The 18,002-nt window shown below is 38.2% G+C and overlaps 1 protein-coding gene across 1 annotated transcript in view; it reads right to left on the bottom strand.

The window, feature by feature from the left end:
• The window catches only part of NRK (Nik related kinase), a 143,609-nt gene that overhangs the window by 22,095 nt on the left and 103,512 nt on the right, over nt 1-18,002 (bottom strand). The window contains exons 17-21 of the mRNA XM_055337442.1: nt 9,114-9,211; nt 7,748-8,112; nt 4,860-5,187; nt 2,091-2,277; nt 1,481-1,636 (exon numbers count right to left, since the gene is read on the bottom strand). Of these exons, the coding sequence (XP_055193417.1) occupies nt 1,481-1,636; nt 2,091-2,277; nt 4,860-5,187; nt 7,748-8,112; nt 9,114-9,211 (1,134 nt within the window). The remainder of the gene's footprint in view (nt 1-1,480; nt 1,637-2,090; nt 2,278-4,859; nt 5,188-7,747; nt 8,113-9,113; nt 9,212-18,002) is intronic.

The following is an 18,002-nucleotide window of genomic DNA, read 5'->3' as shown; positions in this document are numbered from 1 at the left end:
TCAAAGTTAAGACATTATCAAAGGTCATACAGATGGCTAACAGACACATGGAAAGATACTCAACATCACTCATCATCAGGGAAACGCAAATCAAAACTATGAGATACTACTTCACACCTGCCAGAATGGCTACAATTAACAACATAGGAAACAATAGATATTGGTGAGGATGCAGAGAAAGGGGAACCCTCTTGCACTGTTGGTGGGAATGCAAACTGGTGCAGCCACTCTAGAAAACAGTGTAAAGGCTCTTCAAAAAGTTAAAAATACAACTACCCTAGGACCCAGCAATTACACTACTGGTGTAATTACCAAAAGGATACAAAAATACTAATTTAAAGGGACACATGCATCTTGATGTTTCTAGCAGCATTATCAACAACAAATTATGGAAGGAGTCCACATGTCCATCGACTGATGAATGAATAAAGAAGATGTATAATATATATTACTCAACCATAAAAAAGAATGAAGTCTTGCCATTTGCAATGTAGATGGAGCTATAGTATATTATACTAAGTGATATAAGTCAGTCAGAGAAAGACAAAAGCCATATGATTTCAGTCGTGAAATTTAAGAAACAAAACAGATGAGCATAAGGAGAAGGAAAAAAGAGAGGGAGGCAAACCATAAGAAATTTTTAAAATTTTATTTATTTATTCATGAGAGACACACACACACACACACAGAGAGAGAGAGAGGCAGAGACATAGGCAGAGGGATAAGCAGGCCCCATATAGGGAGCCTGATGTAGGACTCCATCCCAGGACTCCAGGATCATGCCCTGAGCCAAAGGCAGGCGCTTAACCACTGAGCCACCTAGGCATCCCAAGAGATTCTCAACTATAGAAAACAAACTGCGGTTTGCCAGAGGGGAGGTTGGGGGGTGGGCTAAATGGGTGATGGGAATTAAGGAGGGCACTTATTGTGATGAGCACTGGGTGTTATATGTAAGTGATGAATCATTGCATTCTTTTCCTGAAACCAATACTACACTATATGTTAACAAACTAGAATTTAAATAAAAACTTGAAACATTAAAAAGAGACATTATACAAAGATCTTTCTCTTCGAATCCACAAGACTATTTAAAAACAAGAACATACAGAAATCTGTCTTGTAATATCTCATTAGGTATCAAATGCTACACACTACCCTAAAGTAAAAGTACTAAGCTCAAATTTTTAAGTAATCATAACCTACTTTAATTTTATATTCTAGTCAAGTTAATTCAAATTAAAAAGAAAAACAATAAAAAGAGGAAGGAGTGCAAATTCCAACATCAAACTGCACTGAGTGAAAATAAATCAATGAAACAAAAAGGAACAAATTGTCTACTATAAATATATATTTTTTATTTGCTTGGTAATGGTTTGGCAATAACAAGTGTTTTACATCTATGATTTTTCACAAGTTTGCTACATTGATAAAAATATATTCTTTAAAAAAAAACAACTCCATGTTAAGAAACCAAACTTACCCCACAAAGAACCACAGCAGATCTCAGAAGTGAATTCCTTTTCATACATGTGAATTAGTGGTTTCTTACATGCAGGGGACACATATAGTGGGTTAACATTGACTTCAGAGGATCGCTTAGGTGATTTCTCAGGTGCTTCCACTAATCCAGCATACACTGTGAAGAAGTAAGGGGAAGATGTTCAGAGAAATTACTAGTGTACACACCATAGGTGCCTGAATGTTTCCACAAATAAGGCACAGCCTAGAAAAGTCTTTTCCTTTATTGTATCTTATTTTTCCTGGAGGTATCACTTCTATAACTCCTAAACCATCAGATAACACAAATCATGATGGTTAAAACACATTTCTGAATATGAATGTATTTCAAATTACCATGATTAGATTGCAAAAGAAAATCCAGCTGAGGGACTCAATTACTCAATTGTAGTTTAAATTTAGGTGCCATGAAGACTCAGTGAGGAGTATATTTTTTAAAGCATGTATCCATCTGAATTTATGTTAACTGAATATCAGAATGATTCCAGTCTTTTCATAGGATGAACCAGGGGTCAAACCCTGTAATGTGTGAACAGACTTAAGCATTTGGAGATTATATTAAACATACTTACAGATGGCACTGGCAAAGTCAGCATTTGCAGCCCTCCAAAAACCATTGGAAGGAGATGAGTAGCTGGCAGAAAAACCTGATTGTGTTGATGCTTCTGATATGTCCATGCTGTCATTCTCATCATCAGGTGCTGCTGCTGCAGCGCCAGAGGCAATGGCATTTGAGGCCTCGTTTCTACCACCTGGTTCCTAAAAGAAGATCGAAAATCAATTTTGACCTTATTCAGAGATTAACTGTGAGAGAAATATAACATGCTTAGAGGTCGTTTGAAAAAGAGAATGCAAAGTTTGCAGCATCTGTAATTCTGCACCCTTTAAAATCCACATTTATCAGAATTCAACAATGTTATCAGAAGAGAGAGAAGTAACCTATATGAGACAATTGATGTCAGAGGAGAAATTTAAGGAGCTTAAAATCCCTAGCTGTGCAATTTGGGACCTAATATTAGTGGAATTTTTTATTATACACTAGGTACACTGCCAGTTATTTTATTTACGTATTATTGCAAATCCTTACAATAACTCAAAAAGTAAGTTTAGTTATCTCCATTTTACTTAGAAGGAAACAAAAGCTTAGCAAAGTTAAATAATTTATTCAAATCAGAGATAAGTTAGGGGAACCAGAGTTTGAAGCCAAAGTCTGATTCTAAAGCTTACGTTCGGCTATGCTGTGCTGAATAGCCACTTGAAAAAATTAAAAAGCACGAGTTGGGGGTATCAATTTTACTTTGTCACATGAAAAAGCTAATGATGGAAAACCAACCAACACAAATTCAAGGGTATGACCATGCCTCACTGAAAATTGAGTTGGCTTCCATTAAGTTACATAGAAAAAACTCAAGGTAGAAAGCTACAGAATGTGACAGATTTTATGTGGGATGCCATACCCTGTGGAAAAAAACATACCAACTGCTTTGGTAAGCCTGTCTGTTGATAAGCATTTCTTTGTGTCTACACAGTGACTCGGTATTGAGAGAGCTGTGCTGCCCTGTCAAAGAGTGTTTTTATGACCTTTTCAATCACAAAGTGTTTTATGGCAACATGTCCTTTTCAAATTAAAATAGAAGGAACATATACTATCTTTGTAGATATCAAAAACATCCCTTGCAATAATTGGAGATACTTGGGGGTGCTATGGAAACTATGATGGGAATTCTGTTTTAATGTCTTTAATTAAGATATGTAAGTAGGGAGGGAACAAGGGAGAGGAAAAGAGAGAGACTTTCCCACTCATACTGCTTTCCTATTGGAAATTCTTCTATAATTATTGTGTCTATCATAAACTAAGTCCTAGTTTGGGCCCTGGGATTGGGTGAGTGGGTAGAGAAAAGTAATCAAGAATAGGTTACAGATAGTTGTTGCCTTTTAAGAGTTCACGATCTAGTATGACAGAAAAGCAAGTCAATGACCAAATACAATTTCACAAGTACTAAAATGAAACTATAGGCAAAGTGCTTGCAAACACAGAGGGAGGAGTATAAAATTCCTTCTTGAAAAGTCAAAGATGATACTATGAGTTGGGTCATGAGAATGACTAAGCAGGGAAGACATGAGGGGGAAGCCTTTATAGACAGAGGGAATGGCTTGCACAGGGACATGAATTCATGATAATAGCACGACATTTTGTAAGCCTTTTTGTGTGATTGGACAATGGGCTGGGAAAGTAAAGTGGCACGATTTTCCATCTGACTGGCGGCTCATCTCTGTTTTCAGATATCCAAATATCCCTATTTGTCAAGAATTAGTCCAAATACCACATGGTCCAGGGAATCTTCTCTGTGATCATTCCTATTGATCTAGCTTCTATGAAACTATTGGAGTATTTTTAAACCTGTTTATAGTCAGGAATGTTTTGTGAATGATAAATTCATTGCCTAACACAATACATTACTTCTATTTAAATTGTATGTGTTAATAGTTCCTCAAAAAGTTCAAATAGAATCTAACAATTCTATTCCAGCAATTCTACATCTAGGAATTCCACTCCTGGGTAGATAGCCCAAATAATTGAAAACAGGCACTCCAGGAACAGATGGTTATATACCAATGTTCACAGCAGCATTATTGATGATAGACAAAAGGTGAAAACAACCCAAGTGTCCATCAGATGAATGGATAAACAAAATGTGATATATTCATACAATGGAATAGTATTCAAAATTAAAAAGGAAGGAAATTCTGATACATGCTACAACATGGATGAACCTTGAAAATATTATGCTAAGTGAAATAAGCCAGACACAAAAGGAGAAATATTGCATGATCTGCTTATATAAGGTACCTAGGCAGAAAAAAGAATAGAGATTAATTGGGACTGGTGGGAGAGATAATAGAGAGTTAATTATTTAATTGTTTGGGATGATGAAAATGTTCTAGAAATGAATAGTAATAATGGTTGTACAACATTGTGAATGAACTTAATGCCACTGAATTGTACACTTAAAATAGTTAGGATGGAAAATTCTATGTTATGTATATTTTACCACAATGACAACTTCCCAGAAAAAAAATTGTATGTGTTAAAAGCCACTACTCCAAATGTGTGATATGAGTAATAAAGGCAAACAAAAAAATGTATTTTTGTCCCTAGGAGCAAATAGGAACCATCCAGATGAGAAGAAGTCAACATCAATAGCTATAAATTAAAATGTTTAAGGCTTGGGGATAGAAGTTAAAAACCTATTTGTAATGACTGGAAATGTGACAATATCACATGAAAAAACAAATTTACAAGGAGAAGAGTTCATTCTCCTTTTCAAATGGTGCAATACCTTCTGTTGATGTTCAAAGTCCTGGGATATGGGTCTCTCCAATCCTTGACCATCTGTCTCTGAGTGATTTTCTCCTCCACTGAGTTCAAGGGCTCCGCTTTCTTCATTGGCTTCACTGACTCCCTTACCTTCATTAACCTCCTTAACTCTTCTTCCATTGCCTATATTGGCTCCAAGTTCTTCAACATCTACAATGGCTGCACTGCCCCCACTGGCTACATTTCCTTCATGACTTCTATGGACTCTCTGGCTTCCATAGCTGCTGCAGGTCTCTTCTCCACCATCACTTCCATCTTGCTTGCAGCTTCCATCTCTGCCATAGCTTGGTCTGATAACAAGATCCAATTAATTATAGAAAGCCACTGGACAAAAATACATTTGAAAGTCAGCAAATAAAACATAATTAGGATGTATCTGATACATATGTACAATCCCTAGGAATGTTTTTTCTCGATGCAAACACTACTGGTATGGTATGGACAAGAAAATTACCCTGTATCTTGCCAATCTTAAATACTGAATAAACGCCATGGCCACCATCAATTCCCTGACCGTACATGGATGGCAGATGGAAGGGAACTTGCTTCCTTTATTAGGAACATGTGTTACGTTAGCAGCAAAAATATGTTTTGTTTTTTGCTTAAATAATAGACTACATGCATTAGCAACTTCACAGCCACATAAATGATCAAGCCCATATTTTTGGCACAACCACAACAAAATTAAATAACTGTTTTTTGCAATATAATTTCTGTTAATTTTAACATGTGTCTTGATTTTCTGATGTGTATTGACTACTTTACTAAAGAATCCCATTGATTTTTCTATTACTACCACGAGGAAATTCAGTAATCTAGATCTCATTAAGCTAAGATAGTCATTTATTTAGTTGCGGAGAACATCAACCATACCAAATGTCACTGATTTCTTGCATACGAGACAACATATCCAGGTACCTATGATAATTCTAAAAGCCAATTTGGGGCAGCCTGGGTGGCTCAGCAGTTTAGCGTCTGCCTTCGGCCCAGGGCATGATCCTGGAGACCCGGGATCAAGTCCCACGTCGGGCTTCCTGCATGGAGCCTGCTTCTCCCTCTGCCTGTATCTCTGCCTCTCTCTCTGTCTCTCATGAATAAATAAATAAAATCTTTAAAAAAATAAAAAATAATAAAAGCCATCTTGATGGTGGAATTCCTGGTAGATTTCTTAGTTGGCAAAAAATAAAAAATGATGAATGATCTGTAGTCTGTTCTGCCATGAATATCCACCCAATAACATTTGAAAATTAACAAAAACAATATAGTTATTTCAATATGAAAAAGCAAACAATTCTCCCACTGTTAATCGTTTTTCTAAAAATGTAAACATTTACTATGTTAAGTAATCTTCTTTGAAAGCAGTTCGAATGCAAACCATGAGCATATGTAAATAAGAATACACTGGCCTGTTTAGAGCAGGAGAAAGGAACTACTATATATATATATGTCTCAAAGACAGTGTTATCTTTATTAAAAAATGGATAGACAGGGATCCCTGGGTGGTGCAGCGGTTTAGCGCCTGCCTTTGGCCCAGGGCGCGATCCTGGAGACCCGGGATCGAATCCCACGTCGGGCTCCCGGTGCAGGGAGCCTGCTTCTCCCTCTGCCTGTGTCTCTGCCTCTCTCTCTCTCTCTCTGTGTGTGACTATCATAAATAAATAAAAAAAATTAAAAAAACTGTTTAAAAAAAATGGATAGACAGGGGATCCCTGGGTGGCGCAGCGGTTTAGCGCCTGCCTTTGGCCCAGGGCACGATCCTGGAGACCCGGGATTGAATCCCACATCGGGCTCCCGGTGCATGGAGCCTGCTTCTCCCTCTGCCTGTGTCTCTGCCTCTCTCTCTCATTCTGTGTGACTATCATAAATAAATAAAAATTTACAAAAAAAAAAGGATAGACATAGCAGCACTTACAAAACAACAGTTCATCAAAGGCATTATACATTGTCAACGAATAGTGTGAAAAGGGCAGGCCCCCAGCACCGCTGGGTGTGGGCTCCACATCACAACGCTCACAACTACCAGCCCCGCTCAACAGCACACAACCCAGCACATGCAAGGGGAGACCAAGAGCAACACGGCGCTCTGCAACTTCAAGCCTTTGTTATCTGCGTGAATAGTCAATCAAGTCAAGTATCACCCTCCTTAGCAGCATCTGGAGCACTCACTGGTGTTCTGGAGGTGGCTGGTGTACTCGACCCACTTATTTAAAAAAAACCTAAGCATTCAATAAAAAACACTTCTCCCTGTCCAATGCCATCCATGAGATTATATATATATACTGGTGGCATGTCAAAAATATCACTTCACTAAATATTGCCATTTTTGGCAGCTGCTGTGTAACAAGATAAAATTGAATGGGTACTGAATTTAGTTATAGCAGTTTGCAGAATTCCAAGAATAATGCTATGTTAGTAAGTTTCAGCCTAAAATTATCAAGTAAAAATCAAGGTTGCAATTCATTTTTCTCAGTAAATTTGGAGATTTTGTTTGTAAATATCAGGGCTCCATCTTACAGTTATTAAGTAGCACACTGTCACCTCATCTCATATACTCACTGTGGTTTTAGAGGTTAAGATGATTAAGTAGCATTAATTTTAACAGAAACTTCAACAATTACAGTTATAAAGAACTTAATACTTGAATACTAATAAAATGCAGTATACAAAAATGTAAAATTAAGTGTTTTGCATTAAAATAATTTAAAATCTATCATTAAAAATCAACCATTTACTAATATGCAAGTGAAATTTATTCACCCTCTTGGTAATAAAATTTGAAAGTAAGACAGAGGTTCAAATAGTTCTGAAATTCTAAAATATTGGTAGTATAAGTAATTTAGAAAAACCAACCTTGGCCAACAAGGAGCATCATCATGATTATTTTCTTTGTCATCAATAGCTTCACCATTGTCATTATCACCATGGTCTTCACCAACATCATTAGCCTGATCAACCTTGTTATGCAAGTCATCATTGCTATTGTCATGGTCATAGGTATCCTCATAAGCATCATTAGAATTGTCATCATCACCATCAGTATCAGCACCAGTATCATAGAGTTCAACATAATCACCATCCTCTTCAGGTGGCTGAATGACAGGTGCAGGAGTCAACCAATCATTTCGGAAGATTTCAGAGAGTGCATTATAGCCTACCCATTCATTTGTCAGGTAAACGGGGGGGGATATTTTTCCTACTTTAAATCCATCTGGAACCTGTGTGCACAAGAAAGGTTAATGTAGTCTCCAGTAGCCTTTTGTTTTCTTCTAGATTGGAAAGTTTCCAAGCTGACAATATTTTAAAATATATTTTCATTTGAACTGAAGATATTTACTCACTAAATAAAGCAACATTTTTGTGAGGATGAGATGCCAAAACCCAAACTTCAGGCTATGATCATTAATGGCCTTTCTGGATCACCCAGGGCAAAATTTACTCCCTTTTTATTACCTCTACTTTTCTGCTGAGGTGTAGACATTTGGTTTTGGTGATAAAAAGTAGAACAGATGATTCGATGCTCTACAGAAGATATAGAAATTTTTTATGTTTCACTTTATTCTCTGATATTAGGATTGACACACAGCTCTTAAAATTGATATGTTAACTTCCCAGCTCTAGTTTTGTGCATAGGTTGTCTTAAAGTAAATCAAACACTACTGAGAAACAAATGAATATAAATCCACCTTTAAGCATGCTAAGTGTTATATAAGCAACCTTTAGGCAATCTGAAAGACATGTGTATGTGGAAAGGTAGGAATGCTTACAAAAATAAAATGGAATGACCTGAAAGCACACTGCAAAAACAACTGGAAGAATGTTTATGCTATCCATATGTTTTATTTCTCTTCAAATGTTTTATTTTTATACATTGCCTTATCATCCAAGAAACTATATTGTACAAAAAGTGAACATCTAGCTTCTATTCCTTGATTTGAGATTAGTTTCTACAAAGACCTTTTTATCATTCTTCTCTGAATATATTCTGATAAAAGAATGTAATAGAAAATATTTTATGATCAATTAAATTTTCTCCACTTTAAACTTAATTTCTAGATTTCATATTCTGCATACCTACAGAGCAATGGAAATCTATTTTGAAAGATTAACTAAAAAAACTAAACTTTTTGACCTTGCCCTCAAGTGAAGATGAAAATATGTAAGTCTAAAAACATTTTTTAAACAGATAAATGTGTTAAGAGTTAAGTTGGAAACCTACATGGACATCAACCAGCAACTTCTGATCAATAGTGGAATAAGGTGGTGATGACTGGGACCTCCTCCAGGTCACAGGACTCTCTTCCTCAGAAGATGATTCTGTGGAATGACAAAAAGACATTAGTAACAGTGATGATTGCAGCCATTGCCTTCATTTTTATCACCAGTTCAATACCTTGGTATTTTTCTTGTAGCCTCTTTTCATTCAGGAAATCTCACCTAATAAATTCTCATGGGGCCAGGATCCTAGAGTCTGTTTGCAGGGGTATTGACAGGCTCAAGGTTTGTCCTGTCTGTAGATCTACACAGTTCTTCTGTTTTCAATATTAAGTGCATACTTGCTAAATATTTCTGTGTGAGAAGATACTCAGTGAGTTTGATAGGCAGTTTCACTTAAAAAATAATATATATCAAGAATAGGACAAGCTAGGTGGTATCACTGGCCTCTCATAGTAACCAGTAGAAAAAGAGTCCAACAGTGTATTTGAAGAAGACAATATAGACAAAATTCTCAAGAGGAGAGTTGACCCTGTAATCTTAATCCCCCCAATTTCTATTCAATGATATATACTGAAGTATTCCAATAAGGTTAAAAAGCAAACAACTAAAAAGAAAAAAAAACTAACCCTTTTTATGAAGCCTGGAATATTTCTATAGAGATGTTGTGCACTAGAACTTCCTGCAGTAATAGAAATGTTCTGTATCTGCATGTCTAATATAGTAGCCAGTAGTTGCACATGGCTAGTGAGCATTTGCAATATTGCCAGTATGCCTGAAGGGTCAACATTTTAATTTTAGTTTTAATTCGGCTAGTTCCTATCACAATATACAGCTTAATTTCATAGTGTAAATATTTCCATTTAAAATGCAAATTTTGGGGGCATCTGGGTGGTTCAGTTGGTTAAGCAGTTAAGTCTGCCTATGGCTCAGGTCATGATCCCGGGTCTTGGGATAGAGCCCCTTGTCCAGTTCAGTGGGGAGTTTGCTTCTCCCTCAGGTCCTCCCCCTGCTCATAGTCTCTCTCTTGAGGATGCTCACTCTCTCTCTCAAATAAATAAAATATTTTTTAAAAATAAAACAAAATACAAATTTAGGGGCCCCTGGCGAGCTCAATTGGTAGAACATGCAACTCTTGATCTCAGAGTTGTGAGTTCAAGCCCCACATTGGATGTAGAGATTACTTAAAAATTAAAAAAACAGTCTAAAAAACACACAAATGTATCTGGATTGGAAGTGGGTTTTTTTTTATATTAAGATTCGTGGCACAGTAAATAACACCTGTGGTTAAAATTCAGTAATACTATTTAGGCTCAAAAATCAGTAGATCTGGCTGAGGATACTTAGAAAAAGCTTCACTAAGGGGCACTTTTGTCCCTGCTTATTGTTTTTGTGTGCTTGGATTTTAAAGATAAAGAGTACTATCCTTTTTTTATTTGCAACCTTGCTATATATAGCCAAAGCAGAGACACTACAACTCCAAAACTCATCTATTTGCAAACGCTGCTATCTTTTGAGTATATTATCTAGGACACATCCTACCATTTGTGTCTGCATGTTCTGGCATTGTACTTGTGCAGTTTATTATCATTCTTCAGAAAACCGTTTCTTCTCAAGTCCCTGGGTGTGTTGTTAGGTTAAGTAAGAAGTCTGGGTGGGTGTTTGAGATTTTGAGGCAAACTGTAGTAAGGTGCTCTGATAATCTCATGGGAACTTCAAATGGTCTAGGTAGCACACACAATAAAATAATAGAATTTTAGAGCTGAAAAGAACTCCACCTATTATTTACACAGAAGCAACCCCTGTTGGGCCGGAGGGATAGAGGGGGATTGGGAGGCACCAACAAACTGGCAGCGGACCCTCCATCTTGTTACCCTTGACTGGGGACTTTCCCACCACCAGCAGACCGCCCAAGGACACATCATCAGGGGAGACAGGACCTATGCAGGAAACAGGAACCATACCTTACCCAAACCCCATATAAGGACATAAGCAGTTATCACCCAATACAGACACAACCCCTTGCCCCTCGTCTCTTAAAAAGCTTGCATGTACTCCCTTTGGGCGCGATTTACTTGGCCCGCGACTTCCCCACTCTCACCCTCCCCTGCGGGCCACAAAACCTCGCCCTAGAGTGCGTCCCATTAAAAGCTTGCCTCGACCCACTTTTGCCTGGCCTATTTCATTTCACTACCAATCGGATTAAACCTGACAACCCCCTTCTCCCCACTGCCCCCACCAATGTTCATGACTGCTTTGGGACCTAATATAGAATTTCTTTGTTTCAGAAAAGACAATATGAATAAAACTCAAATTTTTAGGTGTTTGTCCAGTATTAGTAAAATTAGTCAAATCAGAAAGGTACTGGGGTAAATATTCTTAAAGTTATATTGATTCAGGTTTATTTTATTTTTCACAATATCATATTTCTGCATGAGAGAACACTATTAAAAGAATTCTACCAGGGGCGGGGCAAGATGGCAGAGGAGTAGGGTCCCCATGTCACCTGTCCCCACCAACTTACCTAGATTACTTTCAAATCATCCTGAGAACCTATGAATTCGACCTGAGATTTAAAGAGAGAACAGCTGGAACACTACAGAGAGAAGGGTTTGAGGTTCTAACAAGGTAGGAAGGAGGAACAAAAAAGAAAAAGAAAAAAATAAAAAGAATCAAGTGGGGGAGGGGCCCTGCGAGGAGGTGGGTTAAGGCTGGGCGGCAGCCCCGAGAGGGAAAATCCCAGCCCCTGAGAAGCAGGAACTGTAAAAAAATCTGCACTGGATTCTTCCCGGAAGAAAGGCACTTAGCAGGGAACTCAGGCAGAATTGCAGGAGGGGCAGTGGAGCCTCCAGTTTCCTGGAGTCACTAATGGAGGAAGTGCACTCCAGGGGAGAGCGCGCCAGACTGTGAGCCGATCTCGGTAAAGGGCTGGAACGCAGACGGCAGGGGGGGATGGAGCTTGGGGAGAAGCTGGTCGGTCAGGTGGCGGTCCGGGCAGAGGGTTCTGTACCATGCTGCCTTCGGGACCCGCGGCCCCGGAAGCACAATTCCAGCAGCACAGGCCCTGGATCCCAGGGCGCCGGGCAGACATAGCCCACTATCCTGTGCTGCCCCTGGGACAGGCAGAGGCAGGGAGGGCACAGGACAGCAATGACTGTCCTGCTGCTGGGCGCCCCCAAGCTGTGTAGATCAGCCAACCGGCACCACCCAGGACCATCTAGGCCAGTACGGACTGGGAGACTGCAGTAGTTACTGCAGAGCTGATTCCAGGGCTGGAAAGCTGGCTGCTGCCAGTGTTGTTGTTCCTCCTGGTGTCGATGTGTGGCTGGGAGGGGCAGTGCCGCCAGGGGACAGAGGCCTCACAGGGTCAACAGCTCCCACTGAGCCCAGAACCCAGCAGGCAGGGGAGGTGGGGCAGCTCCCTCAGGTGCACACACCTGAGAATCATCAGAGCAGCCCCTCCCCCAGAAGACCAGCTGGAAGGATAAGGGAAGAGCAAGTTCTTGACCCAGAAGCGCTAGAAAGCTCCAGAGGAAGTCGAGGGATTTATAGTATATAGACTAAAGGGTACCCCTCCTTTTTTTTCCTTCCTTTTTCCAGTACAACTCCTTTTTATGTCAGACTGTAAATATCCAGTTTTTTTTCTCTATTCCCACCTTAGCTACAATATTTTACCATGTCTTCATTTTTAAGATTCTTCCTTTTTGACATATTTATACAATTACAGGTCCTAGATATATTTTCCACTTCTAGATTCCCTTCAACATACTCAACTTAATTTTGGGAGATATACAAGATATGTTTTTTGTTTTGTTTTGTTTTGTGTTTTTACTTTTTTGTGCCTCATTTTGTTCTACAATGGCAGAAGATAATACCTTCTAAAACATGACCAGTATGCACCCAGATCCAAGTGGTATACCATGCTGGTTCATTCTGTGAGATTCTTCATTCCCATTCTGCCCCCCTCTTTTATCTCATTTATGTTTTGGTGGTCAATGTTGGGGCTCTCTATAAGTATTTCTGTTTTATATAAATTTGGGACTGAGCATATTCTAACATACATAACTTAATATACTCAGAAACAAGATGATCACCCTCTAGAACCTCTCAGGTGGACTACATTCTCCCTCCACTGCAACTTTGTCACCACCTCCATCTTCCTGTCCTCCCTTTTTCTCTTCTCCTTTTTTTCTGTTTCATGTTTTCTCCTCTTCTGTAGGATTCCTGGCCTTTTATTTTTTACTACTTTGTTTTAAAATTTGTTCTTCACTTTAGTGGTCCTTTTCTTTTATTTTGTTCGGATCTTTGTTTTCAATTTCTGGTCTCTGACTTTAGCAGAATCATCTAGGGTGAAATTTACCTAGGTCGTGGTTGATACTTTTGACACAGCCCACTCATACAGCCACTCTGCACTGAGAAAAATGACTAGAAAGAAGAACTCACCACAAAAGAAAGAATCAGAAACAGTCCTCTCTACCACAGAGTTACAAAATTTGGATTACAATTAGATGTCAGAAAGCAAATTCAGAAGCACAATTATAAAGATAACTGGTAGCTCTGGAAAAAGCATAAAGGATTCAAGAGGCTTCATGACTGCAGAATTTAGACCTAATCAGGCAGAAATTAAAAATCAATTGAATGAGATGCAATCCAAACTAGAAGTCCTAACGACGAGGGTTAACGAGGTGGAATAACAGTGAGTGACATAGAAGACAAGTTGATGGCAAAGAGGGAAACTGAGGAAAAAAGAGACAAACAATTAAAAGACCATGAGGATTGATTAAGGGAAATAAATGACAGCCTGAGGAAGAAAAACCTAGGTTTAATTGGGGTTCCTGAGGGCGCAGAAAGGGACAGAGGTCCAGAATATGTATTTGAACAAATCATAGCTGAAAACTTTCCTAATCTGGGAAGGGAAACAGGCATTCAGATCCAGGAAATAGAGAGATTCCCCCCCCCCAAATCAAGAAAAACCGTTCAACACCTCGACATTTAATAGTTAAGCTTGCAAATTCCACAGGACTGAAGAGATTTCATGACTACAGATTTTAGATCTAATCAGGCCAAAATTAAAAATCAATTAAATGAGATGCAATCCAAACTGGAGGACCTAACAAGAGTTAATGAGGTAGAAGAAAGAATGAGTGCCATAGAAGACCAGTTGATGGCAAGGAAGGAAGCTAAGGAAAAAAAGAGAAAAAAAAAAAGACATGAGAAAAGGTTAAGGGAAATAAATGACAGCCTCAGAAGGAAAAAATCTACATATAATTGTGGTGCCAGAGGACACCACGAGGGACAGAGGAAGAGAAAGCATATTTGAACAAATCATAGCTGAGAACTTCCCTAATTTGGGGAGGGAAACAGGCATTCAGATCCAAGAGATAGAGAGGTCCCCCCCTAAAATCAATAAAAACTGTTCAACACCTCAACATTTAATAGTGAAACTTGCAAATTCCAAAGATAACGAAAAAATCCTTAAAGCAGCAAGAGACAAGAGATCCCTAACTTATATGAGGAAAATCATTAGATTAACAGCAGACCTCTACACAGAGAACTGTCAGGTCAGAAAAGGCTGGCACGTTATATTCAGGGTCCTAAATGAGAAAAACATGCAACCAAGAATACTTTATCCAGCAAGGCTCTCATTCAGAATACGAGAGATAAAGAGTTTCCAAGATAGGCAGAAACTGAAAGAATATGTGACCAACAAACCAGCTCTGCAAGAAATATTAAGGGAGACTCTGTAAAAGAAAGAGGATGCCCAAATAAATAATCCACAAAACAGGGATTGAATAGGTATTATGATGGCATTAAATTCATATATTTTAATAGTAACTTTGAGCGTGAATGGGCTAATTGATGCCATCAAAAGACGCAGGGTTTCAGACTGGATAAAAAAATCAAGACCTATCTAATTGCTGTCTACAAGAGACTCAATTTATTTTATTTTATTTTATTTTTTTAAGAGACTCAGTTTAGACCTAAGGACACCTACAGCCTGAAAATCAAAGGTTGGAGAACCATTTATCATTGAAAGTGTCCTCAAAAGAAAGCTGGGGTAGCAATCCTCATCAGATAAATTAAAGTTTATCCCAAAGACTGTAGTAAGAGATGAAGAGGGACACTATATCATACTTAAAGGATCTATCCAACAAGAAGACCTAACAATCATGAATATTTATGCCCCTAATGTGGGAGCCGCCAAGTATATCAATCAATTAATGACCAAAGTAAAAACATACTTAGATATTAACATGCTAATACTGGCAGACATCAACACGGAACTTTCTACAAATGACAGATCTTCTGAGCAGAACATCTCCAAAGAAACAAGAGCTTTAAATGATACACTGGACCAGATGGGTTTCACAGATATTTACAGAACTTTACATCCAAATGCAACTGAATACACATTCTTCTCAACTGCACATGGAACTGTCTCCAGAATAGACCACATATTGGGTCACAAATCAAGTCTAAACTGATACCAAAAGATTGGGATTGTCCCCTGCATATTTTCAGACCATAATGCTTTGAAACCTGAACATAATCACAAGAAGAAATTTGGAAGAAACTAAAACACGTGGAGGTTAAAGAACATCCTGCTAAAAGATGAAAGTGTCAACCAGGAAATTAGAGAAGAATAAAAAAGATTCATGGAAATTAATGAAAATGAAGATACAACCTTTCAAAATCTTTGGGATACAGCAAAAGCAGTCCTGAGGGGGAAATACATAACAATACAAGCATCCCTCAAAAAATTGGAAAAAACTCAAATACACAAGCTAACCTTGGACCTAAAGTAACTGGAAAAAGAAGAGCAAATAAAACCTACACCCAGCAGAAGAAGAGAGTTAATAAAGATTTGAGCAGACTCAATGAAATCGAGACCAGAAGAACTGTGGAACAGATCAACAAAACCCGGAGTTGGTTCTTTGAAAGAATTAATAAGATAGATAAACCATTAGCTAGCCTTATTAAAAACAAAAGAGAAAAGACTCTAATTAAAAAAATCATGAATGAAAAAGGAGAGATCACAACCAATACCAAGGAAATACAAACAATTTTAAAAACATATTTTGAGCAGCTATACGCCAATAAATTAGGCAATCTAGAAGAAATGGGCGCATTTCTGGAAAACCACAAACTACCAAAACTGAAACAGGAAGAAATAGAAAACCTGAACATGCCAATAACCAGGGAGGAAATTGAAGCAGTCATCAAAAACCTCTCAAGACACAAAAGTCCAGGGCCAGACGGCTTCCCTGGGGAATTCTACCAAACGTTTAAAGAAGAAACAATACCTATTTTACTAAAGCTGTTCTGAATGATAGAAATGAATGGAATACTTCTAAACTCATTTTATGAGGCCAGCATCACCTTCATTCCAAAACCAGACAAAGACCCCCACCAAAAAGGAGAATTATAGACCAATATCCCTGATGAACACAGATGCAAAAATTCTCAACAAGATACTAGCCAATTGTCTCCAATAGTACATTAAGAAGCTTATTCACCATGAGCAAGTGAGATTTATCCCTGGGATGCAAGGCTGGTTCAACACTCATAAACAATCAATGTGATTGATCATATCTACAAGAGAAAAACCAAGAACCATATGATCCTCTCAATAGATGCAGAAAAATCATTTGACAAAATACAGCATCCATTTCTGATCAAAACTCTTCAGAGTGCAGGGATAGAAGGAACATTCCTCAGCATCTTAAAAGCCATCTATGAAAAGCCCACAGCAAATATCATTCTCTATGGCAAAACACTGGGAGCATTTCCCCTAAGATTAGGAACATGACAAGGATGTCCATTCACCACTGCTATTCAACATAGTACTGGAAGTCCTAGCCTCAGCAATCAGGCAACAAAAAGAAATAAAGGCATTCAAATTGGCAAGGAAGAAGTCAAACTCTCCCTCTTCGCAGATGACATGATACTGTACATAGAAAACCCAAAAGACTCCACCCCAAGATTGCTAGAACTCATACAGAAATTTGGCAATGTGGCAGTATATGAAATCAATGCCCAGAAATCAGTGGCATTTCTATACACTAACAATGAGACTGAAGAAAGAGAAATTAAGGAGTCAATCCCATTTATAATTGCATCCAAAAGCATAAGATACCTAGGAATAAACCTAGCCAAAGAGGTAAAGGATCTATACCCTAAGAACTACAGAACACTTCTGAAAGAAATTGAGGAAGACACAAAGAGATGGAAAAATATTCCATGCTCATGGATTGGAAGAAATAATACTGTGAAAATGTCAATGTTACCCAGGGCAATGTACACATTTACTGCAATCCCTACCAAAATACCATCGACTTTCTTCAGAGAGTTGTAACAAATCATCTTAAGATTTGTATGGAATTAGAAAAGACTCTGAAAGCCAGGGGAATATTGAAAAAGAAAACCAGAGCTGGGGGCATCACAATGCCAGATTTCAAATTGTACTACAGGACTGTGATCATCAAGTCAGTATGATACTGGCACAAAAAAACAGACACATAGATAAATGGAACAGAATAGAGAGCCCAGAAATGGGCCCTCAACTCTATGGTCAACTAATATTTGACAAAGTAGGAAAGACTATCCACTGGAAAAAGGACAGTTTCTTCAATAAATAGTTCTGGGAAAATTGGAAAGCCACGTGCAGAAGAATGAAACTAGACCACTCTCTTGCACCATACACAAAGATAAACTCAAAATAGATGAAAGATCTAAATGTGAGACAAGATTCCATCAAAATACTAGAGGAGAACACAGGCAACACCCTTTTTGAACTCAGCCACAGTAACTTCTTGCAAGATACATCCACGAAGGCAAAAGAAACAAAAGTAAAAATGAACTATTGGGACTTCATCAAGATAAGAAGCTTTTA

Source organism: Nyctereutes procyonoides, unplaced genomic scaffold (assembly GCF_905146905.1).
Source record: "Nyctereutes procyonoides isolate TBG_1078 unplaced genomic scaffold, NYPRO_anot_genome, whole genome shotgun sequence".
NCBI lineage: Eukaryota > Metazoa > Chordata > Mammalia > Carnivora > Canidae > Nyctereutes > Nyctereutes procyonoides.
This window is presented reverse-complemented; position numbering and strand designations above follow the sequence as displayed.